This window comes from Mytilus trossulus, chromosome 11 (genome assembly GCF_036588685.1).
Source record: "Mytilus trossulus isolate FHL-02 chromosome 11, PNRI_Mtr1.1.1.hap1, whole genome shotgun sequence".
NCBI lineage: Eukaryota > Metazoa > Mollusca > Bivalvia > Mytilida > Mytilidae > Mytilus > Mytilus trossulus.
In genome coordinates this window covers 39110805-39138446 of record NC_086383.1, presented here as the reverse complement: position 1 = coordinate 39138446, position 27642 = coordinate 39110805, and the positions used below count along the sequence as shown (strand labels likewise).

At 32.2% G+C, this 27642-nt stretch overlaps 2 protein-coding genes across 2 annotated transcripts; both read right to left on the bottom strand.

The window, feature by feature from the left end:
- Positions 1–12033: 12033 nt before the first annotated feature.
- On the bottom strand, positions 12034–14235 carry LOC134690355 (hepatic lectin-like). The gene is made up of 4 exons (XM_063550321.1): positions 14117–14235; positions 13523–13617; positions 12453–12540; positions 12034–12264 (listed from the first exon to the last, which is right to left on the bottom strand). The coding sequence occupies exons 1-4, from the start codon at positions 14172–14174 to the stop codon at positions 12050–12052; spliced, it is 456 nt and encodes a 151-aa protein (XP_063406391.1). The 5' UTR covers positions 14175–14235; the 3' UTR covers positions 12034–12049.
- Positions 14236–23144: 8909 nt separating this feature from the next.
- On the bottom strand, positions 23145–25126 carry LOC134691080 (perlucin-like protein). The gene is made up of 4 exons (XM_063551285.1): positions 24966–25126; positions 24460–24554; positions 23752–23839; positions 23145–23427 (listed from the first exon to the last, which is right to left on the bottom strand). Exons 1-4 carry the CDS (start codon positions 25015–25017, stop codon positions 23210–23212), a joined length of 453 nt encoding a protein of 150 aa, XP_063407355.1. The 5' UTR covers positions 25018–25126; the 3' UTR covers positions 23145–23209.
- Positions 25127–27642: the final 2516 nt, after the last annotated feature.

The window sequence follows — 27642 nt, the reverse complement described above, 5'->3', positions numbered from 1 at the left end:
AGTAAAGTCACAAAAATACTGAACTCCGAGGAAAATTCAAAAAGGAAACTCCAAAATCAAAAGGCAAAATCAAAAGTCCAAACACATCAAACGAATGAATGACAACTGTCATATTCTTGACTTGGTACAGGCATTTTCTAATGTAGAAAATGGTGGATTGAACCTGGTTCTATAGCTGGCTAAACCTCTCACTTGTATGAAAGTCGCATCAAATTTCATTACATTGTCAACAATGCATGAACAAAGCAAACATACTCAAAGAGTAAAAATGTCAAACATAGGATTACACCAGTCAATATTGTGTTATCATCTTAATCACTATAAAAACAACAAATGTAACGAAGAAGCACAAAAAGGCATACATGACATTTAACATACTCATTTTGCTTATTTACTTTGAAGGCATTACAGTTACCTATCATTACTTACATTTACTTCATTTGTGCTTTAGTGGATAGTTGTTCTATTTGGCAATCATACCCCATCACCTTATTTTTGTATATAAACATCCCTCAGAAGTTCGGGTTTCCATTATGAAATATTTACATACATGACCGTGTTTACAAAATCTATAAGTATTGATTTTTAACATGTTTCAGTATTTGCAACTTTAAAACTTTTCCCTTTGCACTGACGGTAGTGAAAAACAACTATAGATTCGTCTTTGCTAAAGAAAAAATCTAATGGAGATTTTTTATTATTTTTTCTAAATTTTAATCGACTTGGTCTCGAACATTTGTCAATCTTGATAAAATTATTCATGATGTTATCCATGTTCGACAACGTGGGAACTTTGACATGTTTTGTGAACATTGCAGAGTTGGACCTAAAAAAACAACTATATTTCTATTATTCATTGTATATAAAAAAAAAATATCTATTTTTGTATATAAAATAAGGCCGTTTTTAATGGGTTATTTTATGGGGGGGGGGGGGGGGGGGGGTGTGTACTTTTAATAACTATTTTACACAAATAATGTTTGTTCCCTATATAGATTGCTTTTCAGCAACGAACCTATGATTACTTACTTAACTAGATTGTGTCTTGGATGTAAAATTGTCTAATTTGCACTCATACCTCATCGTCGTATTTCTAATTTAAAAGGTTATATTGCACCCACTATGATCTAGAGGATTTGTATAATCGGAGATATAGCACATGCGCCAATAGGACAGCAGCGAACGATTAAAATACCTCTGACGGACTCTATGGAACGCCGGAACTGTCTTATAGTGTAAATATTTAATGTGTTCTGTCGCTTTGTCTTTATCTCCTGTCATTTCTTCTTTTTGTTATGTGCAAATGTCTGTATTTCATGACACGGCATCTCTGTATTATGGCAAATAAGTTGTTTGTTTGGTCAAACAGTGGTATGATATGCCATTGCTAATGTTTGTTGTGTACAATTGGCATTACATCATGCTTTAACTACTATATATTCTGTTAATACTTCGAAACTTTATGATCAACCACCTTTACATTCTCTCATATTTTATCTATGTTGTGTCTATTTTTCTTTTACGTAAGTCAGTTAAAAATTGCGTCTTGTCTCAAATGTGATTGTTATGTCGAATGTTTTAAAGGTTTTGCATGTGCAAACAACGATTACGGTATGTACAAATGCCTATTACATTATGTCCAAACATCTATTACGTTATGTGCAAACACCTATTACGTTATGTCCAAACACCAATTACGTTATGTGCAAACACCTATTTCGTTCTGGTAAACTCTTTTTTGACACAGATTAAAACAAAACGCATCAGTGATATACACTTTGAAAATTGCGAAAATTATAAGTTTTAGCTTTCTTAAAAACTCTGAACTACTGCGCTGTATTATTTTCAAGGTAATATCCATTGAATGCTGAATGTGAACTGAAGGTAATATATGTGCATCGGTTTGTTGATTTAGTATTTGTGGTATTTTCATATATTGATTGATATAAAAATGTTATATAAATATTTAGTTCTAGGGGAAATTATGTTGTTCTACTTAAAGAGTGTGCGTTATACATCCATTCTTTTTATATTTTGTTCACTTAACTTGTTGAAAATTAAAATATTTACAAATATATAGACACGATTCTCAAGGTGTGGTCTCTCCGGAGGTGTGCCGAGATTGACAAAAGTTATAAAATGCATTTAATGCATTTTTGATAACATTGTACAGGAACATTTTTAGCAAGCAAATCGTGCATATTGCAGATAAGCAATGCAAATAAAGACGTATTAATGATTGATATTTTAATTTTCAATTTCAGTGTGTAATATATGCATAATGAAACGACGATTAATTAATAACATTTGATCTGAAATGAGCGTAATACACATAGTTAATTTTCCGGTATTTGATGGCGTAATATGCTGAGAAGAGAACAATCTGCAATTCTTTATCTCATTTAAGCCAATAGTTGTTGCTGAATATCAGCCACATCATGACGCAACAAAACAGAATTCATATGTGACAAGTAGTTATTTCAAGATGGCGTGTATATCGACTGAAACTAAAAGCTCTGCCCTGTTTTTAGAAGCAAAAATAAGCTACGTGTAAAAAACAAAATGCAACCTCATTTCTTTACGAAAAATAAGTTGTTATAAAAATAGAAGACGTAGTATGATTGCCAATGAGACAACTCTCCACAAGACACAAATATGAACAACTTTAAGTCACCGTACGACCTTCAACAATGAGCAAAGTCCATACCGCATTGTAAAAAAAAAGGCCCTGAAAAGATTATGTAAAACAATTCAAACAAGGATTTCATAGGTCACCATATCTTGCATACATAATCATAACATGGTTTTGGAAGGCGCCAAATTACATTTATGAATTATAGACTTTTGACCAGGTCAACACATTATATATGCGTCTACTCAGATTATATTGACCGAGGACGAAGATATTTTCTCGCCACCTCTTATCTTGTATTTTTTTTTTAATTAGCAGGGAGTTTTGGCAAAACTGAGTCCCGAGCCCCCTCTTAATCTAACTGCTTATAGATCCAACAAACGCAGCTCCATAATTTTCAAAAATTCTGGTTCCGCCACTGGTCATTGAATGGGAAATCAAAAAGAGAAAAAAAATAGGTCCGTGTGTTTGTTTATCTAATGATATCTTAATGAACAACTTCTCTATTTATTTTACATCGGATGATCGTGAGGGCATTCATGCATATTGCTGTCGCCAAAATTTCCACTACGTAACCTTCGTTTTGAGATTGTAACCGATCTATAAACATGATAATAATAAATACGCGGACATTATTGAGTGCAAAATTACTTTCTATCACTTGTTCTTAATTCATTTTAAATGGATAATCCTAAAAATATATTATTTTGAACATAAATTAATAATACGAAAATGTCGTTAAACTCGTTAGAAACATAGATAAAGTAAAAAATCTTTAATATTTATACACACGTACAGAAAAAGTGTGTTACCGCATGCCGAAGAATATCTCAAGAACGTTTGCAATCTCCCATGCAGAGCTATCTGTCTTTGCTCTCTCTCTCTGCGTGGGACATTGAATGTTTTGCTGGAAAATATGAATGCCCACTCAAATTCAATCAATTGGAAAAATCTAATTATTACAGAAGAGTGTCCACCATGCACTTGCACAGTACTATACTTAATATAGTGCACCAGAATGATATACAAATGGTTGAAAATTAATATAAACATGTCACTGTAATTTACAAATATTAAAATAATATATAACAAAACAAACAGAGTTTACTGATTTGTATCACTACTACGATGAGGTTGAATTTATCATCCACGCACGGACTAGTCTCAGAAAAAAATATATATCTCTACTATAACGTCACTTTCAGGTAAAGAGATGTGATTTGGTTTTCTGAGACAAGTCCTGGTAACCGTCCACAAGAACTTGCAATTTCCGATGTTCAGTACTTCAGTACTCTGATGCATATCTTTAACATAAAGATGTTCTCAAAAAGTAACAAAACATAAAAAAGGTTTTATATTTTTTACAAATGTCTTATTATGCTTATTTTATCTTGATTAATTTTAAGAACTCAAATCGTATCAATGACATACTGCACATTTTTGAAAACTGGGGGTCAGCTGGCAATTGTTTCATGGTGCTTTGAAGGGATGAACAAGAGGTTTCCGAAATTCCAACAATACAAATCATGACAAGTGAACTTTTTTAATTTATAATCAATAGCAGGAAAATTACAGAAATATTAAAGACTTCCTTTTCATGTTAAAGTGTGTCACAGTTTTCTTTTCGTTATATAGTTGATTTTTAAACGAATTTTGACTAAATATGTTACGTCGATTTCAAGGCGAACAAGATTGCATCAATTCAAGATTGTTTCCGCACTTTGAGGATACTTTGGATAGAATCATATGAACTTCATTCCTCGCGAGCTGTTAATAAAATAACAATCTTGATTTAACAGTAGCCGAGAAAAGGTGGACCGATATATCTAAAATTGGCAATATTTAACGGAAACTGTCAAAACATAAATTTTAGAATGATAACATTTAGATCCAATAGCATATATTTGTATGAAATCTTATAATGATGTGCAGCAAACTCTTTTTATGAACATTAAATTGTGTATTTAGCTATATTTATCGACTCATTGCGTTCATAACTAAACGCATCGAAGCTTACCGTTTATACCGTATATCCCGCAATAATTTTCATTGAAGTTATGACTCTCCGTTCGGAAAATAAGTTGATGTTTCTAATTTATACGTATATCGTTGATGTATTGAACACACTGTGGAATAATGCATTGATTACATGTATAAATGTACTTTGTCGGTAAACGTGAAATTTATTTGTACGAGCCTTAGAAACGGGACTAAAAGCGAGGCTTGCCGAATTGTCTCCTGTTTCGCAACGAGAACTAATACATTTTATATTTCTGACATTATACATATATATTGTTTACAATTTACACCTGGTATTCGAGCATAATATGTTTAAATCTTGTCTGTGAATTTTACATTTATTGAAACGCGGACTCGAAGAAAACCCCAAAATGAACTATTACCTAGAAAGAGATATCCGTATTACCGATTGATCAACATGAAAGTGGATAGCAGGAAAATTTATGTGTACATGTACAAACAAATCAAAACAAGTTATTTGTATACAATGACTAGCTAATTGCAGGATAAAAGCGAATTACTAAACTGTATTTTTTTTTAAATGGTGAAAAAATTTATGGGATAAAAAAATAAATAGATTAGCTGACTATGCGGTATGGGTTTTTTGTTGGAGTCCATAAGGGGATCTATTGTTATTTATTTCTTTGTCATGTGGTCTCTCGTGGAGAATTGTCTCATTGGCTTTCATACCAAAAATTCTGAAAGATAATATCATAGAGAACATGTGTACTAAGTTTCAAATTGATTGGACTTCAACTTCATCAAAAACTACCTTGACCAAAAACTTTAACCTGAAACATGCACTTTCATTGTTCAGTGGACCGTGAAATTGGGGTTAAAAGATAAATTTGGCTTTAAAATTAGAAAGATCATATCATAAGGTACATGTGTACTAAGTTTCAAGTTGATTGGACTTCAACTTCATCAAAAACTACCTTGACCAAAAACTTTAACCTGAAGCGGCACAGACGGACGAACGAACAGACAGACGAACGGACGCACAGACCAGAAAACATAATGCCCCTCTATTATCGTAGGTGGGGCATAAAAAATTATAGAAGAAAACAATAACAAATAACTAGAATATGTACTTTTTTGTATCGTTCTTGATGACACGGTTCAAAAAGTTACCGGACCAAATACGGATAAATGAAAGTCATTATCTGGAGTTTCAAGTTGCGGGATTTAATTTGAGTAAAGCCAGTGAAGGTGAAACAAGGCTGATAACCCTTTCATTCAGAAGAAATATGTGTATGCGTCATTTTTGTGGATAACAGGATGAGGCAGTTTTTAATATGAAAAATAGATAAAATGCAGGTTTTTGTTACACCCTTCTACCTGTCTGATCCAAAATCGGATCAATTTTTTTTTCAAAATCCCTGTTAGTTTTAAAAAAAAATGACAGATAAGAAAGGCGGGTCACCTGACCACCCTTTTCAGGACACCCATCCGTCTGACAGAGGTAAATAAAGGCAACAGTAGTATACCGCTGTTCAAAACTCATAAATCCATGGAAAAAAAACAAAATCGGGGCAACAAACCAAAACCGAGGGAAACGCATTAAATATAAGAGGAGAACAACGACACAACACCGAAACGCAACAGCACACAGAAACTGACCAAGCAACAGACAATACACCACGAGAATAACAAATATAACATCAAAACCAAATACATGAATATGGGATAGACAAGTACCGTGCCACGTCTTATCTCAAAAATAAGAGAAAACAGAAACGACTCAACGTTAAAATGCAACACACACACAGAAACGAACAATATTATAACAATGGCCATCTTCCTGACTTGGTACAGGACACTTTTAAAGGGGAATAAAAGTGGTGGGTTGAACCTGGTTTTAAGGCATGCCAAACCTCGCACTTTAATGGCACAGTTAAATATAACATTGAAATGAAAACAAAATATTACAGGACTACAATACAAATAAAAAGCAGAACATATTAGACAAAGAAAAGCATGATTAATAGATAACAAAAAGCATCAGGTTTAAAATTCAATACGCCAAAAACGCGTCTAGTCCACACGAGACTCACCAGTGACGAAAAAAATACAAATATAGGTAAGTAATTCTTAGGAAGGTTAATCAAAATAATATTCACAACTGTTGAAGGAAATGAACGAAAATAAAATCTTAATCATTTTGTAGGATTCCTCAGCTGCTCGTAGGAGACGTCATTACATTTGTGGCATTAATCTAGTACACGTTTCTCGCTACATGAAAACCCTACTGGGAGGGTAATAACAAATAACCCTGGTCTCTTGTGAAGATTTGTCACATTGACATTCGTACCACATCTTCCTTTTTATATCGTATTGTTCCTTTCGGTTACACCTCTTGGAAACTAGAGTCGTGTCTCTATATTTGTTAAAATTTTCAACAAGTAAAGTGAACAAATTATCAAATATAAAAAGAAGGTGCGGTATGATTGCCAATGAGACAACTATCCACAAAAGACCAAAATGACCCAAACATTAACAACTATAGGCTACTGTACGGCCTTCAACAATGAGCAAAGCCCATACCGCATAGTCAGCTATACAAGGCCCCGATAAGACAGTGTAAAACAATACAAACGAGAAAACTAACGGCCTTGTATAGGTAAAAATATGAACGAAAAACAAATATGTAACACATAAACAAACGACACTCACTGAATTACAGGCTCCTGACTTGGGATAGACACATACATAAATAATGTAGCGGGGTTAAACATGTTTCAAAGCATGGATTCACTTATAGGGTCTTTGTATCGGAACTAAACACATTTATTTAAAAAAAACAGTTGTTGGCATGGCACGGGTTATGTTCTTCTCATATATTTTATGTTAGTACATGTATGATACGTAACCCCTGACGGGAGGGATTGTGTCTGATATTCATATGATGAAGACATACTCTTTCTATCAGTTTAACTGAGGTCTGGAGCTGGCATGTTAGTTAACTTATAGTATAGTCTGTTGTTATTTATGTATTATTGTCATTTTATTTATTTTTTTTGACATCGGACTCGGACTTCTCTCTTGAACTGAATTTTAATTTGCGTATTGTTATGCGTTTACTTTTCGACATTGGCTAGAGGTAAAGGGGGAGGGTTGAAATCTCATAAACATGTTTAACCCCGCCGCAATTTTGCGCCTGTCCCAAGTCAGGAGCCTCTAGCATTTGTTAGTCTTGTATGGTTTTTAATTTTAGTTTCTTGTGAATAATTAAGAGTTTGGTATGACGTCCATTGCCACTGTACTATAATACATATTTTTAAGGGGCCAGCTGAAGGACACCTATGGATGCGGGAGTTTCTCGCTACATTGAAGACTCATTGATGGCCTTCGGCTGTTGTCTGCTCTATGGTCGGGTTGTTGTCGCTTTGACAAATTCCCCATTTCCTCTCTCAATTTTATGCATAACACACACTCTTAAAGTAGAGCAAAATAGTTTCCCATAAAACTAGATACATTGTATGTATATAGCATTTTTACAACGATCACTATATAAAAATCCACAGTTTGTTGGAAAAGTCCAACTTTTGATTTTCTGTATTTTCAAAATGCATATCATTGATGCGTTTTGTTTTAATCTGTGTCAAAAAAGCGTTTACCAGAACGTAGTAGGTGTTTGCAAATAACGTAATAGGTGTTTGCTCATAACGTAATAGATGTTTGGACATAATGTAAGCGGTATTTGCACATAACGTAATAGTGTGTACACATAATGATGTAGTTTTTATACATAACTAAATAGGTATTGGCGCATAACGCAATATGTGTTTGCACATAAGGTAACCTATGTTTGCACAAATAGTGAACGATGTTTGCACATAAGGTAAACGAGGTTTGCACATAACGTATAAGTTGTTTGCACATAATGCAAAAGGCATTTGCACATGACGGTATGAATGCTCACAGGGAGTATCAACTGTACGGCAAAACTCATATGAATTATACCATGATGTATTATGTTTTTCACTGGAGATACATATGTATAAACACAACATAACGCCACAAGACTACAATATCATGAGATTAACATAGAACAAAGGTGTATCAAAACAAATCGTTTAGAACATTTGACATAAAAATAACACTCGAGACAGGACGAAATTATTAACCGACTTAAGTAAAAGAAGAATAGACACAACATAGATAAAATATGAGAGAACGTAAAGATGGTTCATCATAAAGTTTCGAAGTATTCACAGAATATATAGTAGTTACAGCATAATGTAATGCATATTTTACACAACAAAGTTTAGCAATGACATATCTTACAATTGTTTGACCAAACAAATTACTAATTTGACATAATACAGAGATGCCGTGTCAGGAAATAAAGGCATCTGCACATAACCTAAAGAAGAAATGACAGGACGTAAAGGAATAGCGACAAAATACTTTAAATATTTACACTATAAGACAGTTCCGGCGTTCCATAGACTCTGCTGTTGTCTATTCTGTGGTCAGGTTGTTGTCTCTTTTACACATTTCCCATATTTATTCTCAATCTTATTTATCGAGTGATGAAACTATACAAAATATGTAAGGCTATTTACCGTCCAAGCTTTTGTGACACTTATTTTCAGCATACTGAATATTATGATATTCAGATCATGTAAAAAAAAAGTTACAACTCCAGTACATATAGAAGTGTTTCTGTGCCAGTTTTCGTGCTTTTCGAGGCAGAAATGATTTTGGAATGACATGATATATGTTCAAAAGAGATTACAAAATTTTCAAACTTGACAGTGATCACTTCATCCGAAATTTCACGGTTTCACGCCGTGAACTTATTGCAAAAGTACAATGCATAACAATGAGAAAAAACCTGTTAAACTACTTTTTAAGGCGAGAAATAAAGTCGAACAGTGAAGCTCGTAAGCAATACTTTTTCAATCTGAGCATGCAACTTAAAGATTATGTTATATGTTTTACAATGAACATATTCGCCGAACAAAAACATTTATTTTGAGAGTCCCAGACACTATATATATATTACTTGACAGTTTTTTCACTAACTCCACGTGTTTTCGAGTTGTGGTAAACTCGTAGTAGTCCACAATGCATTGTAGTACATTGAGTCGATTGGTCAGTTTTTCAAGGCCATTTTAGCCTTGTGTTCTGGAAATAACTATGCAAATTTTAGTCTGACGTAAGAAAATCTAGAGTTCTCGACCTTACAAGTACTTAGTGAAAATGTGTTTTTCTTTTTCTTCCGGCTTAATTTGAACGTACTATGGTTTACCCTAGTTATTCCGTTCTTTTGAATATTATTTAAAATTGTGACAATCTTGTCAAAGTGACAGGCAAATTTTAAAAAAATCTTCTATATAATGATATTGTTCAAGGGTCTAGAAGCTAGCCAGTGTCATTTTCTATTCTCATTTTAAATGAGTTTTTCAACGAGAGGTAAAGTAAACTTTTTAAAGCGGATTAGAAGGCGCTTTAGAAAAAAAAAAAAAATAACGTACCAAGTTGAAGACTATGGACGACCCAAAAATTTCCCAAAAGTTTTGCCAAATACAGCTAATCTATGCATGAGATAGAAAGTCCTTAGTTGTTCACAAGTTCAAAGTTTTGTAAACAGTTAATTCATAATTATGACGATAATTAATGTCAATACAGAGGTGCTGAAAACTAGAGTGGTGATGAAATGAAGGTAATAAAGATAATTGAAAACCAGGTAATTTTACAACATGTACGATAAATATTTCCAGAGAAGAATATTTATATTTCAAATATATAAAAAAAAATCATTAAACAAGTAGAAATCGTATCTGAAAGTTATGTTTAAGCATTAAAGCACTAAGACAAATAGAATGAATTGGTTCTTTTTTGTTTCATAAAAGAAAGGATGCCCAACGTAAATGCATGTAACTTGTCATGCTTGTCTTCGTAAGGAATAAATCTTACTAAGAATGATATTATTCTTATTCAAACAAATCACTGAAACGTTCATTGTAAAGACTCTTTATTACTTGTTACGTTTTAAAGACGTCTTTTAAATACCAAAAAATCGGCATTTCCATTGCAAACAACTTTGCTTCTGGTCTACTTTATTATCCTGTATTTATACACACATGAGGTTTTGGGGAGGATTAAAAAGAATTAAGCACAATCCTTTAACTTCGAGTTCCGCTATATAAGTGATGTCCTCTCACTAAATAATTCAGTATTTGGTGACTATGTTTAATTTACGCATCTATCCCGTTGAAATTGAAATTAAGGATACGGCAGATAAGTTAAATCTGCCTAAAATCTTGCAGCTTAGTATATTGAAAACGAAGGCTGATTTAGAACAAGTTGTTACGAACAAAAAATATCTTTCAGCTTCCAATTTGTGGATTTTCATAAAGCCCCAGCGTATGAAGATTTGTTTCCAAGTTTATCACGATATTATTTTATGTTATTATTCCTGAAAATTATCTTTTTGAAAAAAATGTTAATGGCGTACCTAGTTTGAAGATTGCATTGCGTCACTGATGACGAAACGCGCGTCTGGCGAATTAAATTATAGTCCTGGTACCTTTGATAACTATTTACACCACTGGGTTGATGCCACTGCTTGTGGATGTTTCGTCTCAAAGCTATCACCAGCCCAGTAGTCAGCACTTCTGTGTTAAATCATGAATATCAATTATATGGTCATTTTTATAAATTTCCTGTTTACCGAACTATAAATTTTACGAAACACTAAGAATCTTCTTATCCAAGGAATAGATTACCTAAGCTGTATTTTGCACAACCTTTTTGAAATTTTGAGGCCTCTAGGCTCTACAACTTTGAACCTGTTTGGCTTTATAACCATTTTGATTTGGGCGTCACTGATGAGTCTTGTGTAGACGACACGCGTCTAGCGTTTCAAATTATAATCCTGATACCTTTGATAACTATTGACCATTTACCATATGCATTGAATAACACTATAATCAACCGGTTAATTCAAAACCTGTTTGAGCTTCCTACACATAAAAGGATACACCATTTGAACACTAAAAATGCAGACTACACAAGGGGTTGACGGTTTGAAAATACTAATTCCCGATGCAGACAAGTTTAGCGTGGTCATGGCCAAAATCGTACAAAAAATTCCAAATGTTCAAAGCAGTATTCATATCCAGGACCATAACTGCAGCTCAAATCCATTCATGTAGCTTTATTAGAGTATTTTTTAATCAATTTTATCTTAAACTCCTAAAACGTTTTTAAAGAACATATTTTATGTCATCTAAAGCTATACCTCAAATATTTCAAAATTCGTCGGCCAATTTATGATTTCGAGTCAAATATTGCTATATCCTATATATCAAGAAAAAACAATAATCAATGATAGTATTTAATATCATAATTAATAATGTATTTTAAAGAAACAAAATATATTTCAAATCATTTTTCACAAACAAAATGTCTGTGCGCGCTGCAACTGATATCATCCATTTTTGAATCATGACTGCGCACCCGAACACAATCCTGGTTTCTATTATTATTATTTGGTTCCCCCGGAGACCAGATGAAGTATGTTTGGAAGTTGTATGAACTTGCTTGAATCCAATTTCCTTCTGAAAATGCATCTGTCAATCCAATGTAGAAATCAGGAAAAGCTGTAAGATATGATCAATTTGTCTACATTAAGAGGTTACAACATGTGATTTCACAGCAAGGTTGCATATTCGCTAATACATGTAATAATTGGCAATGGTAAATACAATACATTCAAATCAAACTCCTGATGCATAAAATAAAAGAATACGTTTTTTTATGCGAAATTACTTTTCTAAAGTAAACTTACTTCGGGCTTTTGCAAGGCGTACCACGGTCTTGTACTCATTATGGTCATCTATTTCTGCCAGACCTCCTCCAAGTTGTTTACAGAAATACTAAAATGTAATTGCGTCATCATTAACATTAATACTAAACCAAAAAGGACAGACATTCTGGATACTGCTTTCGTTCTTCTTAGATTTTAATTTATTTTCTGCATGTTTTTTTTATGAAAACATTCAAGTATAAAACAGTTCTGACCCCCAGTGTTAATGTCATTGAAATTTATTTCTCAAAATGTATGCTGCAGTAATCCATTGCTCAAAATTTAAAGAGTAAACAAATATCAAATAGATCTGGATAAGCAAACGTGTTAATTGATTGTGTCGGTTGCTTCCCGTCCAATAGCAAATATGTTATGCATGTTTACGATTAGAACACATCAACAACAAATACTATAGACTGTAATATCAATTATGCTATTGAACTATGTGTAATTATGTAGGCTAGGGAAACACAAGGGTAAATATGTTTACTTGTGCATTAATGGTAAACATGTATGCTATTTATATTGAATTAAGGGGTACATAAAACCTAAGGGAGTAAACTCTTAATAATCAACTTGGCGTTTTGATAACATATTATTTGTAAGGATTATATCAAGCTTTTAAACGATCAAAATTAGTGTTTGTCAAACTGCTATATATCCTATCAAATCATTTCTATTAAATTGTGTGGTTCAAATTCCTAGAAATTTTCCTATTTGTAAACATGTCAATGAAGTAAATTGTCAAAAAATTATGAAAATTAATCGAGTCAAATCTATTTTAGTCAAAGCGTTGGGTGCCCCTTTAACATCATTATTATGCTAAAATAATATTTATAAATATATGTCCGAAGATTGAAAACTATAGTTACACCGGACAAGTCTATCATAAATCTTGTAGTAATGCAGTACAAATATATTTTGGTTGCAATTTTTGCAACATGTCAAATCCCATTTCCCGAAAAGTTTGACCTTTGAAACCAGAGTATCAACCAAACTGATCTGGAATTAATCGGCTCCTCGCCAACAGTAAAATGGACCTTCTTACTTACCATTGCTCCAACGAAGTTAGTTCGGAATCGAACGAATTTATAACATCTTCCATTCTCATGTTCCCAACCATTACCACATGTTCTTGATGTTACGGCTGAATGTTAAATACAAAATGCAGACGAAATGATACGAGTGAATATGTTTTAATATTATTTGAATAGCGCAAACTTTTATTTTCTTCGAACGTCTCGATAATGTATCAGTACTATCTTGATATAGCAGCTTCCAAAATTGTTAAGCGACACCGACATTCTTTTAGACGGGTTGATGCTGATGTGCGGGTTTTTTCCTTTCTTGTTTACATTTTTATTTCTTTTTCACATTATATCTTGATTTGTTTTAACTTAGTAGATATATCTATTAGATCTGTATTTTTTTGTGTGCAAAAATTTAAATTGCATAACAAATAGATAAAAACACGAGTTTATGAATTAGAAGCTTGAATGAAACATCATTTTTTTTTTAAAGAGAAAAGTATCTTATTGAAATTAAAATTTAGACTTCTTTTCAGTCATTAATATTACTAGTTATGTCATCAAAATATGGCACTATTTGGCCGCCTAATTAGTTATCAATTGATTTGCTTAACTTACAGCTCAATAAGGAAATAATCATAACCAAAACCTGCAATTGATGAAGACTACACATCATTCCACTTCGCAAAACAACTGCAAAGTTTTATCTGCGTGATTCGAAATAGTCAGACCGGTAGATATGTTTGTTATTGATGGGTCAAGTTACAAGAGTTGTTTTTATACTTGCATGTGTAATTATTTTTCACTTGAATGAATCAACAGAAGAAAAAGTGATGATTCGGAGTTTTGTGTGTTATTCAAATTCATGATTTGATTTGTTTCAAACAAGCATATGGTATAGGGAAAAATACATTCAAAACTTCATTTTGTTTGCTTATACACAGCTACATTATTCATAGTAATACATTTTGTCATTGGAAAATACAGATGAACAGGAATATAATGCTGTTTCAAATCCAATGGATCCAGAAAAGACAATTGAAATGATTGTATTTCAATGTCTGCAACGAATTAGATTTTTTTTTAGTTTATTATTCATAGTTCGCAAATGTCCATTTGTTTGAGAACACAGCTATTTCGTAGCGAATTTCCTGTAGACAATCAATGCAAACTTTAAAAAATTACACCTGTATAAGAATTTGACAGTGTATTGTACTATTATATCAAAATTATAGAAAAGTCTATTAACTCTTAATAAAAAAAAGTCTGTACAATTTTGTTGCAAATGGGTCCATATTTTATTTAGTTAGCTTTATAAATTTATTTTACACTTTTCAATGAGACCAGAACGAGATCTCTATTTCAGCTGAAAATTCATGACTCATTTTTTCCATTCTACTTCAAGTTTTATACATGCAATATCTAGAAATTAATTTGGCAGGTTTATGCACAACATTTCAAAGGAATATAATGTACACACTAGGAACTTTATTTATAAATGAAAAAAAAAAATTCAAAGGACAATAACTATGTCTCAGGACTCAATATTCAATCATACAAAACACAAATGTAGCAAAATGATATTAATAAGAAACTATTGGTGATCCCTTTTTGTCTCTCTTTATCTTTATCCAAAGAACGACATACGATTTTTTAATGGAAAAGATCATTACATTAATACTGCAATTGTGATATTTTATACTACAAGGTCAAATGTTAATCAATAGCATTGCAATGCCCTAGTATCATAAAGTACCATATATATTACAGCAGCATTTATAATATTTCGTCTAAAATTCCTGTATTTATGATGCATACAATAAATTGAAATCTATCGTGTCTGCCATCTTCATTTTTGCTTGGTAGTAGGAAGGTGAAATACCCTTACCAAAAAATAAGCCCTGCGGCAAACATTTGCCGCAAGTTTGCAGCAAACTTGCCGCAACCATTTTACCATGCAAATGAAGTTTGCCGCAAGCTTGCAGCAAACATTATTATGCAAATTAGATTTGCCGCAAGCTTGCGGCAATTGTTTGTTGCAAACTTGCGGCAAACTTGCAGGAACTACACATATACCAATGTCATGTGTGTACACACATTCAATTTATCTCTTTCAAATTACACAGCAACATTTTTAAAAAGTCAAATCCTGTCTTTATACAGTCATTGAAAGATTTCTTGCAAACTCATGAGATGTGAGGAAATACAAACATGCATTTGAGTTTTGAAAAAGGGGCAGGAGTCATTCTCAAATGAAATAATATATACCTGTATTAAAAACTGAAAAAGGTAAAATCTCAAGATGTATTGAGTATAAAGCTAGATATTATTGCATTACAGAATTTAACTTAATCTTATTAAACATGATCATGATGGTGCAGTACATCAGTAACAAATTCAAACTTATAATAGCTTAAGTTTTTCAATCACACATACATAAAAATATAGTTGCTTACTTAATTATGTATGATGATAACATTAATTATTTTATTAAAACATGCAGTTCTATGAATCATTTGTACTTACACAATTATACTGATTATCCCATATTATTGAACCAAAATGCCTCCTTGATCTCTGATATGTGAAATGCATTTTCAAACACAACCAACATGACCTAGTCACAATTTCAAATTGTTAGCATCCAGGATGTGCCAACTAGACATGCCCAGTAAATATTTTGTAATTCCTGCAATGTTCTGGCAAACATATAGAATGGTCAAAGTTTTCTGCAATCTTGCGGCAAACATTCTTTATAATTTTGAACTTTCTGGCAATCTTGCGGCAAACATTGATGTTTCTGCAAACTTGCCGCAAGCTTGCAGCAATGTTTGCCGGAAGTTTGCAGCTAGCGGCAAACATCTGCAAACACTATTTTCTGTGTTCCTGCAAACAATTCAGTTTCATAAGGGTATGATTGCCAATTAGACAGGTCTACACTGGAGAACGAACGACATAGACGAAAGCAACTTAATTTTGACGAACAACCATTAACAATGATCAAATGGCATACCGTATAGCAAGCTATTAAAGGAATCGAATTTAGAAATAAATGTAAAACAAATTCAACGAAAAACTTATGGCTTGACTCAAATGATGCGTAAGAGTAAATATCAATCTACTTGTACAGCGCATGCGTACAAAACTTTGAGGATAAAGAATTGATGCAATATCAGTTAACATGCAATATAATTTCCTTGTATAAACTAACTAACTATAAGTTATATTTATCAAAACAAATTAAGATAAAGGCGAATATTTTATCATTTAACATCTTCGTGTAATATCTAATATCATATTACAACGCATGTCACTTAACCTGATCATATAAGAAGTGAAAAGTAGTTTCCTTATAAGTCTTCATAAAAAAAAACGCCTGTGTCAAGTCCGGAACATAACAGTTGTAATCCGTTCGTTTGATGTGTTTGAGCATTTAAGTTTGCCATTTGATAAAGGAATTTTGGTTTTGAATTTTCCTCGGAGTTCAGTTTTTTTTTTTTTTTGGTGATTTGACTTTTTCTATATTCAATTGTATTTTGTTTGCTTTGCAACATTAATGGCAATAGATGCTTACCAGATCAGTTTCCTTTGACAATTCATACATGTTTTTCTTCAACAATACAATAGACACTTTTAATCATTTACTTGTTATGTTATGCATTACAATAGTTCCTCACTTCAGTTGAAAAGAACTTCATATTACAATAATTGATCTTCTTTCTTTTCGGAAACGAAGCCATGTTTTAAATACATTCAAACATGGGCGGCACGAGATTATGCGGCACAATTGCCATTGCATCGTCATCTGAAATTGAACAAAGCTAGAGATCAAAAGGGACGTTAGTTTGGTTGTTGCCTGCTCGAAAATTGAATGAAATCATTCTAAAAGTAAATCTACATTTATCTGTTTATGTATTTATCGTTATACCAAAACGACACCAACCCGACCACAGTTGAAGGCCACTAATGGATTTTCAACGCAGCGAGAAAAATTCCGCACCTGGTGGTGTACATCAGATTGCCAATAAATAAAATTGTGTTCTCGTTCAGTAAAAATGGATGTCACACTAACACTCCAAAACAAATAAACGAACTAAAATATAAATAACATACAAAACTAAATTTGGCCAGAGGGTCCTGACTTGGGAGAGGGGCAAACATGTGGCGGTGTTAAACATGTTAGGGAGATCTCAACCCTTCCCTGTACCTCTATTCAATGTAGAATAAAGAAACACATAGCATTAAGCACAGTAAAAGGCAGTTTAAAAATCCGAGTCCGATGTCAGAATAGGTCATAAAGGAGACTAAACAAAGTGACAATCATACATAAATTAACAAGGGACTACTAGCAGTTACTGTCATAACAGCTCCAGACCTCAAGTAATCTGATTGAAAGATTATGTCGTCATCATATGAATATGAAGTATATTAATCTCTCCCATTAGTATTGTTGTATCATACCATCATATTCCTTTGACTTCATCAAATCAAAATAGTTGCCTTTTGAAATCTTATTATCATGATTATATGTCCTATATGTCAGCTTCGAAGTATAAAAGGAATAAATTTTCCTATTAGAATCGTAATTATTCTTTAATGTCATATCATAACTCTGTGATCATTTTAACATGGGAAAGCATTATATTTGTCACCATTTCACACCTTGCTTTTGCTCGATAATTATGAAGATATTGACAAATATATGAATACGAATACGAATACTTTATTTCTCATAAAACTACAATTACATAGTTATAGAGAACATACATGAATATAACTGTAAGGTACAATTTTTACAAGCATGTGTGAACAATACAATGAAATTAACTTAGAGGACTGACTTTCACATTTATAACTTTGATAAATTTACATAGTTTTTCTAATATTACAATATTACATGAATTAAACAGTTGATCAAACTTATAGATATTAGGGTTAGACCAGCAGTATGTAGGTAAAAAAATCTTTCTTTCAAACATAAAAGATCCACAATTCATAATATAATGGTATTCGTCACCAATGTCGTTTGAGTCACAGAGACGGCATATTCTGTCTTCTCTCGGTAAAACACTGCCACCTTCCAGACTCAATCGGCAAGTGGTGACTACCACATCTATATTTGCATAATGTATAAATGAATTTGTAAGGTAAAACCGAAAATATTTTTCCAATTGAAAATTATTTTTAAAAATACGATATCATAAAGTTTTAGGTGATTCGGCAAAGCATTCTTGTTGAAACTGATCTTTAAGTTTTTGCTCAATACAAATTGAATCATACTCCTTTTCATTATTTGTACAATATAAAACGTGTGTTGCGCGTATTTATATTTTCATTAAATTGATAGTTGTCTCTCTTATGTCGTCTTACAATGATTTTGTCAATTGATAGGGATTTCATAATACATATAATAATAAACACAACAACAGAATGTCCTCACTATAAATTCCAAGTTCTTAGAGCTCCTGGTTTCGTTTGGGTTCAGGATCTTCACCTCTCTTTACTTTTTAAAGGTTTTTTCTTTGTTCTTTCTTGCCAGTCCTATTACTCTATTATATTTTTTCTATATTCTAATGCCAAATTATTGTTTTTGTCTATTGTTTACATTTTGACCCATTATTTTTTTCAAATCAAACTCTTGATATGACATAATACCATGACCATGATGAACGAAAATCAACATCAACTATATTGAACGAACTAATATCAACAATATAAAGTTAAACTTTTAACATGTAGGTGCATTTCTTTAAAAATCCTTTAAATTGTCTAAAACATTAACAGCTTCGAATTCTTAGTTCTACGACAATTATTCAACGATAATATAAGACTTTTGAGTGTAAAATTATAATAGAAATACTGTTACTTAATTGAAATTACATTTTTTTTCAAATGACATGCTTGTTTAACTTTCCCGTCATGGTAACTAGTAACTGTCAGTCCATTGCGATATTTCACAGCTCTTTTACAAATTCTGACAAAAACAATTTAAAAAAAATAATGTTCTCATGGGGAAAATACATCTTCCCAAGGGAAGAATAAATGTTCTCAACGGGAAAAGGTGTTCCCATTAGAAGAAAAATAAGTTCCCTTGGGAACCAAAATTCCCTTTGGAAATTTAGAATTTCCCATGGGAAGAAACTATCTACTAATGTTTTCATGTGAAATTGTAGTTTCGATGGGAATTTTTTGATTTCCATGGGAAAATTACTTTTAATCAGCTGTGGTGACAACAATGACAACTGTGACATGTTGGGACGAATGGGGAAATATTTTTTTTTTTTGTTATTAATGTATCTATCGCTTGGGCAAAAACTATTTTTGATATCTTGTAAACCGACAAAGTCAGATTTATCAATTCTGGAATGACAAATTTGTCCCGCATAGTGTTAATTCTTTCTCATTGCATAGACGTCTACTACGTTCTAGCAAAATATCAGTTGCGTGATTCAAATTAAGATCAATAAAATATGTTGTTCAATTGTCCAGATAAAGTTACAAGTAGTTTTTACTTCTGCGTTGTATATTATTCGAATTAAACGAACTGTCAAAATATTTTTGAGGGGGCTAAAGTAATTGGAAAGGCATATATTTAAGCCTGACGAGAACACCAAAAAATATGTACATAAACTGCGCAAGACAAATAAAAATTATGAGCCTTAAAATGCAGAATATAATTGTGTATAAAAGTAAGAAATAAGTATGCCGATCAAGTAACTCAAAATACCATTCTGTTTTTCCCAAAATCAAATTGTCGTGTCCTTGGTCACAGAGGACAAATCGATTAATTATAGTTTAGTTATTTTTTATGGAGGAGAGGGTGTCTTATATACAATCCTTACCTAACATATGACGCTAAATGTTTATGTTATTAGGAAGAAAGCTATAAGGTGTTGTAAATTTATTGCACTCTATCTATCTCTTTCCTGTCACTTTAGTCTCACTCAAACTTTCGACGAATGTTTTTTTAAGCAACTATGCTGAAATTAAATGTTTCATGAACTTATTACAATCATTATAAACTTGACTTTTTTAACCGAGCGTCAAAATATTGTTGTATTACATTTTTATATTAATTGTATTGAAACAATAAGCAAATCCTTATTGATGTTATGCTTTTTAAAAATGTCTATATATATATATGATTGCATTACCTTAACAAGTGATGAGTATCGTCTTTCTTTTCTTTTTTTATATTGTTGTAACACTTATAATTAAGTACAATAAAAAATGGCACTACGGTGCAATAATCAAGGTAACCTGCATTGATTTTATATTTTGAATTATTTATAAAGTTAATATTCTTGGGCCCATTACACATGTGTTGGTTTTGGCATATTTGTACAATTATCATTTAAGAATTCTTGAATACATTATTAGTACATTGTACTCAACGAAATTGATCGATCTGGGATAACGGAATAACATACGTCTATATTTTATATCATTAGAAAGAGGAGAACAAAGCCTCGTCGAAATATCGTTGTCGTCGTTTTCTTCCGTGGTCACCTTTTTTTAAAATCCGAGTCAAATGAAAAATTCATAAAAAAAGCAGAGTCACATTTAGATAGTTTGTTTCTCCTAGATATATGTGTTTGGGGCAAAGTAAATACAACTCGTTTATAGAAGCATATCTTTTGTTTCTACATTTAGAATTTATTTTATATTTTTATCGCCAGAATTGACTATATATTGACATATTTACCAATAGGGTACAGAAATTGAAATTTTCAAACACCTGTGATATAGCAGTGACCTTGACCAATTTCAATTTCAAAATTTGATTTTTGTTATAATCATTTCGTAACACGTAAGATCTAAAGATGTTTTTTATATCTGAAATTTATCAATTTGTCGAAAATGAAATGTGTTTCTCAAGTCTTTCGATAGTAAGGTGTTAGTAAATTTCTAGGTACATGTATATATCAAATTTCTGTTATTGAGTTTGAAAATGTATATATTATTGATTTGTATCGAAATTTGTGTAACATAAACTTCATTCTTAGTGAGAAAAAAATGCACTGTTTATAGCATTGCTTTACAGAAGTTAAGATTACTGCAAAGGAACATTAAAAACTTATAATTAAAAACGACGAAAGAAAGAAAAAATTTAAATACAAAATTATGATCGTAGCTAGTATTAGCAACTACGTTCTTTGGTCTCCTGTTAGCCAAACACGTCAAGGTCAGATAATAGAGCAGGCTTATTTCCTAGCCCGACCGAAATAAGTGTTTATCATACGGTCTGTACGAACATTTAATAATATGTTATGTCAGCCCCTCTCTCCGAAGAACGCATCGAAAGTTAGACTGTTTTTGCATAGTCTTTAATCGCTTTTATTCACCTCTAAACTTGGAAACTCCTGATAGATTTGAACATTATAAAAACAGCTAACACATGCAAATTTTGAAATGAAATTAAACGACAAAATGAAAGATGTCGATTTTGTTTCCTGTAAATAAAAATATCCAAAGTAAAAATAAACTCTGATTTAAATAAAAAAATCTCTGAAACTGATATAACTTAGATTCTTGATTTCTTATTGACAAACTATAAGTTACGTTTGAAGAATGTGTTTCTCAACAAAAAATCGACATTCCCATAAAAGATCAACCACTGAAAAATAAGTTCCTGGCTTAAGACAGCTGCAAACAAATGCAGTGGATTTAAACAGGCGCCAAACTTTACCTGAGCAACACAACATGTGCGACATATATCTGTTTCCTTTTCGGAACACCTGAGATCATACCTGGTTTTTTTTAGAGTTTTGTTGCACAGCCTTTAATTGTCTTTGTTGTGTTTTGTTTATGAAAAAAAAATGTGGTATGATTGCAAATGAGCCAACTCTCCACAAAAGACAATAAAACCCATAAATTAAGAAATATAGGTCACCGTACGGCCCTCGACAATGAGCAAAGCCCATACCACAAAGTCAGTCATAATAGGCACCGAAATGACAATGTAAAGCAATTCAAACAAGAAAACTAACGGCCTTACCTATGTGTTCAGTTTGTCCTTTCGTCGTTTTTATTTGTTGCCATATTCTGTCAGTTTCCGACAAATGAGTTTGAATATCCATAATGCCATTTTGTATATCGCCTCTTTTATATGTCACGAGATATAAATTTGATTTGACAATATTAAAAGAGGTGAGGAGTATTCGTAACAAATCGGAAACAAAACTATTTTTTGTGAAAACTGTTTGAAGATTTTCGTGATACATTAATTATGTTAATCATTTACATTGACTTAACACTTCCTTGTTTCGGGAAATCTTCAAAACTAGCTTTTTGCGAAACTCGGGAAATGAGGTACCAAGTTTCAAGCTTTCATTGAAATGAAAGGCTAAAGATTTAAAGTTTGCAGTGAATAACCCTATCATTAACTAGGTAATCCATTAACTGTATCAGACATATTCAGTGCGGGCACGACTAAATTATACGGAAAATTTCAAACGTTCCCAGCAATATTCCTATCCTGTTCTGCACATGCAGTCCAAATTAATACATGTCGTTTTTCCAGTCTTTTTCTCAATTGATTTTAAATGGTAACAAAAGTTATACTTCAAACAATCAAACAATTCAAAATGGAAGACAAAATTTCGAGTCAAATATTGTTATTGTATATTTAAGAAAAAAAACAATAAAATGATGAGAGTATTTAATATCATAATCATAAAATTGAATACAGGATAAAGAAACAAGATGCATTTACGATCCTTTTTCACAAACGAAATGTAAATTTTCGGTGCACCATACATCATCCATTTTTGAATTAGCACGGTACACTTGAACGCAATCCTGGTTTCTTTTATTATTTGGTTCTCCTGGAGACCATCTAAAATAAGTTTGAGACTTGTATGAACTTGCTTGCATCCAATTTCCTTCTGAAAAGATATCTGTCAATCCAATGTAGAAATCAGGAAAATCTGGAAAATATGATCGATTTGTCTACAGGAAGTGTGTACACAATGTAAGTTCATAAAATGCTAATCTATTTTAGCATGGTGTCACATATTGATTGACATACATATTATACAACAATATTAAAACATACATAGAACAATCAATACCCAGCCATATCATTTGGCTTATGAGACACATTGCACAAAATATATATGTATGTTCTTAAAAATCCAACGATACTTTGAAATACTAATTGGCAATGACAAATACAAAACAATCAAAATAATCTTCTGATATATAAATAAAAGAATTTTTTTTTCCTAACTACATTTCTAAAGTAAACTTACTTCGTGCTCTTGCAAGGCTTACCACTGTCTCGTACTCATTAGGTCCTTCTATTTCAACAAGAGCTCCCTCAAATCGTTTACAGAAATACTAAATTATAAATATTTCATAATTAAATTTTATAGCAAATTAAAAAGGACTGACCATCTGTTTTCATTCCATCTCCTATCCTACTATATGTTTTATTTATTCCCTAATGTTGTTGCTGTAATTTATTAATAGTTAATATCCCAAAATATATTCTGTAGTTTCACGATGCTCTAGATTTGCAAGAGTTAAAATATATCGTATAAGATAAGTAATAATATTGATTAATTGATTGTTGGTTGTTTAACGTCTAGTGGCAAATCTTCATGCACGTTCAGGACGATAAAAAATTAACAATAACTACTATAGGTTTGAATATCAGTTAGGCCAACTATGTGTAATTAAATAGTTTAGAAAAACACCAGCTTGCGTACGATTACTTTTAAGTTTTTATCAGGTACGAATCTAAGAGCTACTAGCTAGGTTTTCTTTATTTGAAAACTGTTTCTATGATATTGTCACTTGTGTGTTTTCGCAAAATATATTTGCCCCGGCAAACAAATGTTTACAAGACTTTTTAACTCGAAAAATGAGTAATATTCTCCCCTTCTCCGTTCTTACCAGTCGTTGACGCGCACTTGTATATCTCGCCGCACAGTCAGATACCCCCTCTTCTTACTTACCATTGATGCAACGAAGTTAGTTGAGAATCGACTGAAGTAATAACATCTACCATTCTGATGTTCCCAACCATCTTCACAATTTCTTGATGCTACGGCTAAATGAAAACACAGAATTCAGATGAAATTTTATGAGTATATGCCTTAGAATTTTTTTTATTTTTTTTATATCGCAAACATTTTTTTCTTACGTAAAGATAATGTATCAGTTCTCTCTTGCTTGAAAAAGCAGCTTCCTAAAACTTGGTGACTTCGTCACTCTTTTACATAGGATTGGAGGGTTTAATGCTGATTTTTTTTTTTTCTATCTTCCTTATCCTATTTCCTTTTCAACTTATTTTTGCGTGTACTTAATCATAATTTCGAATGTTGAACTACGGACAACAAACTTGAGACTAATTATAGAAATTTAGGAAAGGCAAGGTTTTCCAAAGCTACTCTGTTGCCATTTTCTTAGTAATAAAATACCCAAAAATATTTTTGAATTCATAAATGTAATGATTACAAACCTTTAAAAAACGATATCATTAGAAACAGAGTGACAATCTTTGCTGAATCCATCCTAGCAGCTAGAGCGTTGACAATTAAAATCAAAATAAAATGACGGATGTGTTAAATATGTTTTAAAAAAGGACGCTTCGGATACATTGAAGGTCACTAATTGACAATTGACAATTGCGTTGTAAAAAGAAATAATACGTCTTATATTGATATATTTAAATTCAAAATTTTCATACACATTTTTCCTTCACCTTGTATCTCATTATCAGAGGTTATACTGATAGAGTATAGCTAGTTATCCTTGAAATAAGAAATACATCGATTAAAATAAGAAAAATAAACCTTCCCAAATTTATCTAGATTGCATATTTTAGATTTGTTCATATGAATTATTAGGATTTCATTAGAAAATTTAAAGCTGTATTGAGTTGATAAAAATATTTTCACTATAATTATTTCTATCTAAATTATCCATTTCAAATGGATTTTGAAAATGACTCACATACGGTAGTACGGTATGTGATTTATACTTGTTATCGCGGGTAAATTATCACGATATGATTGGTTTTACGCCGGCACGTGGTGGGCTAGTGAATTCCATAGGGGGTTGATAACGCATAATGGTGACGTCATCTATTAATGTTGTCGTGTTTCATTGTTTATTTTTCAACAAAACGTAACAGAAAAAGTTCAGCGTGCGGGCCTCACCCTCTATGGATCTTCCTAAGCCTCTATGGATCCTTAGGGGGTCAGTAGCGAATCATATTAGGTCTCATCGGTGCTCATTGGTGGAGAATTGTGTCATTAACATTCATACCACACCTTCGTATTTCAATTGGGCATCAACACAATTTGCTATAACTCATCCTAGTTTCATAGTTTTATAGAAAACAAGTTATGTGTATTTAACTCGCCCCTTTTTTAAACTATGGAATTCTTTTTTTTCCATTCTGTCCCTTAGATGTGGTGTCCAAACGAAGAATCGAAATGATTATACTTTAACTAGTTCTTTCACATTATATTCGGTAAGGGTTGTCCTTGATTTCTTTATTCTTTAAATTCTAATTTCAGGTCAATAATTCTTCTCTCTATCCACTATCAAGACTCTCATGCATAGTTCTTCCATAGAAACCCCAAGCAAAAATAGTTTGTTTTGAATTGCACAGTGTAAAAAGAGCAGGTTTATTTTTGGTATTGTGGAAAAAAGGACCATGGCCAGTTTTGAGATTTTTTCACGCAATTTTTAATTGAAATAGATGAACCTAGTGAATACGAGACAGTGACTGACCTCGCAAAAGCCCGAAGTAAGTTTATCTTAAAAAGTGTCATAATTATTTTTAAGCATTCCAGCTGGGTTTTTTATGCCCCACCTACGATAGTAGAGGGACATTATGTTTTCTAGTCTGTGCGTCCGTCTGTTCGTCCGTCCGTCCGTCTGTTCGTTCATCCGTCTGTTACACTTCAGGTTAAAGTTTTTTGTCACGGTAGTTTTTGATGAAGTTGAAGTCCAATCAACTTGAAACTTAGTATACATGTTCCCTTTGATAAGATCATTCTAATTTTAATGCCAATTTAGAGAATTTATTCCAATTTCACGGTCCAGTAAACAAAGAAAATGATAGTGCGAGTGGGGCATCCGTGTACTGTGGACACATTCTTGTTTAATAGTATTTTTATCATTTTCAGTATTTACTTGCACTTGTTTCAAAGTTTGCAAAAGTTGGTCCTAAAACAGTTTCTTTTCCAAATACCAATAGTTTTAAGTCCAGATTACAGCCCAAATGGATCCCAAATGACACTTATTAACATAATACCCCTTTAAGTTAAATCGAAAGGAAAATCATTGAAAAAGTCAGTAATTCATCTAGACTTACACAAATCTATTATATTTTACAGATCTTCCTCATTTCTACATCGGATTGACAGATATCTATTCCGAAGGATTGTGACTGAAAGCTAGATATCTAGACTTTCAAAGGTACTTTAGATGGTCCCCAGGTGAACCCAATAACCGTCGTGGCATCCAGGATTGTGTGATTTCGGGAAAAAGAAACACAAATAATAGAATTGAGAATAGAAATGGGGATTGTGTCAAAGAGACAACAACCCGACCAATGAGCAAACAAAAGCCGAAGTCATGCAATAATTCTTCAATACAGCGCGAAACTCCCGCACCGAGAGGCGTGCATCAACTGGCCCAAAAAAAATATATACTAGTTCAGTGATAATGGACGTCATACTAAACTCCGAAATACACACGAAACTAAAATTTTAAAATCATACAAGACTAACAAATGCCAGATGCTCCTGACTTAGGACAAGAGTATATTTTACATTGTATTATTCTTTGACCTTGATACCTTAATATACGTTGTTCGTTTAGCATATCGTTGAAGGTCATACGATGACCTGTTGTTGGAATAATTATCTAATTTGACAATTATACTACTTCTCATTATTTGTACATTATAAAATGTTTGTTTTGCGTACTTATATTTACATTTTCGTGATAGTTGTCTTTCTTTTGTCGTTTAACACTGATTTTGTCAATGGAAATGGATTTTATAATTTATATAATTATAAAGTTGAACATAATACAATATTTGTTTGGGCCCATTACACATGTGTTGGTTTTGGCATACACTGTATGTGTACAGTTATTTTTCATTAGCATAAAAGCAACAC

Bases quoted from the DNA above. Each gene is read 5' to 3' on its own strand.
- LOC134691080 (XM_063551285.1), bottom strand. From the start codon at position 25,017: ATGGATTCAGCAAAGATTGTCACTCTGTTTCTAATGATATCGTTTTTT. The intron at 23,840-24,459 runs GTAAGTAAGAAG...TTTATAATTTAG, and splicing joins CTAACTTCGTTGCATCAATG to TATTTCTGTAAACGATTTGA. The intron at 23,428-23,751 runs GTAAGTTTACTT...CATATTTTCCAG, and splicing joins AAGCCTTGCAAGAGCACGAA to ATTTTCCTGATTTCTACATT.
- LOC134690355 (XM_063550321.1), bottom strand. From the start codon at position 14,174: ATGATGTGTAGTCTTCATCAATTGCAGGTTTTGGTTATGATTATTTCC. The intron at 13,618-14,116 runs GTAAGTTAAGCA...TTTAACATTCAG, and splicing joins GATTATTTCCTTATTGAGCT to CCGTAACATCAAGAACATGT. The intron at 12,541-13,522 runs GTAAGTAAGAAG...ATTACATTTTAG, and splicing joins CTAACTTCGTTGGAGCAATG to TATTTCTGTAAACAACTTGG.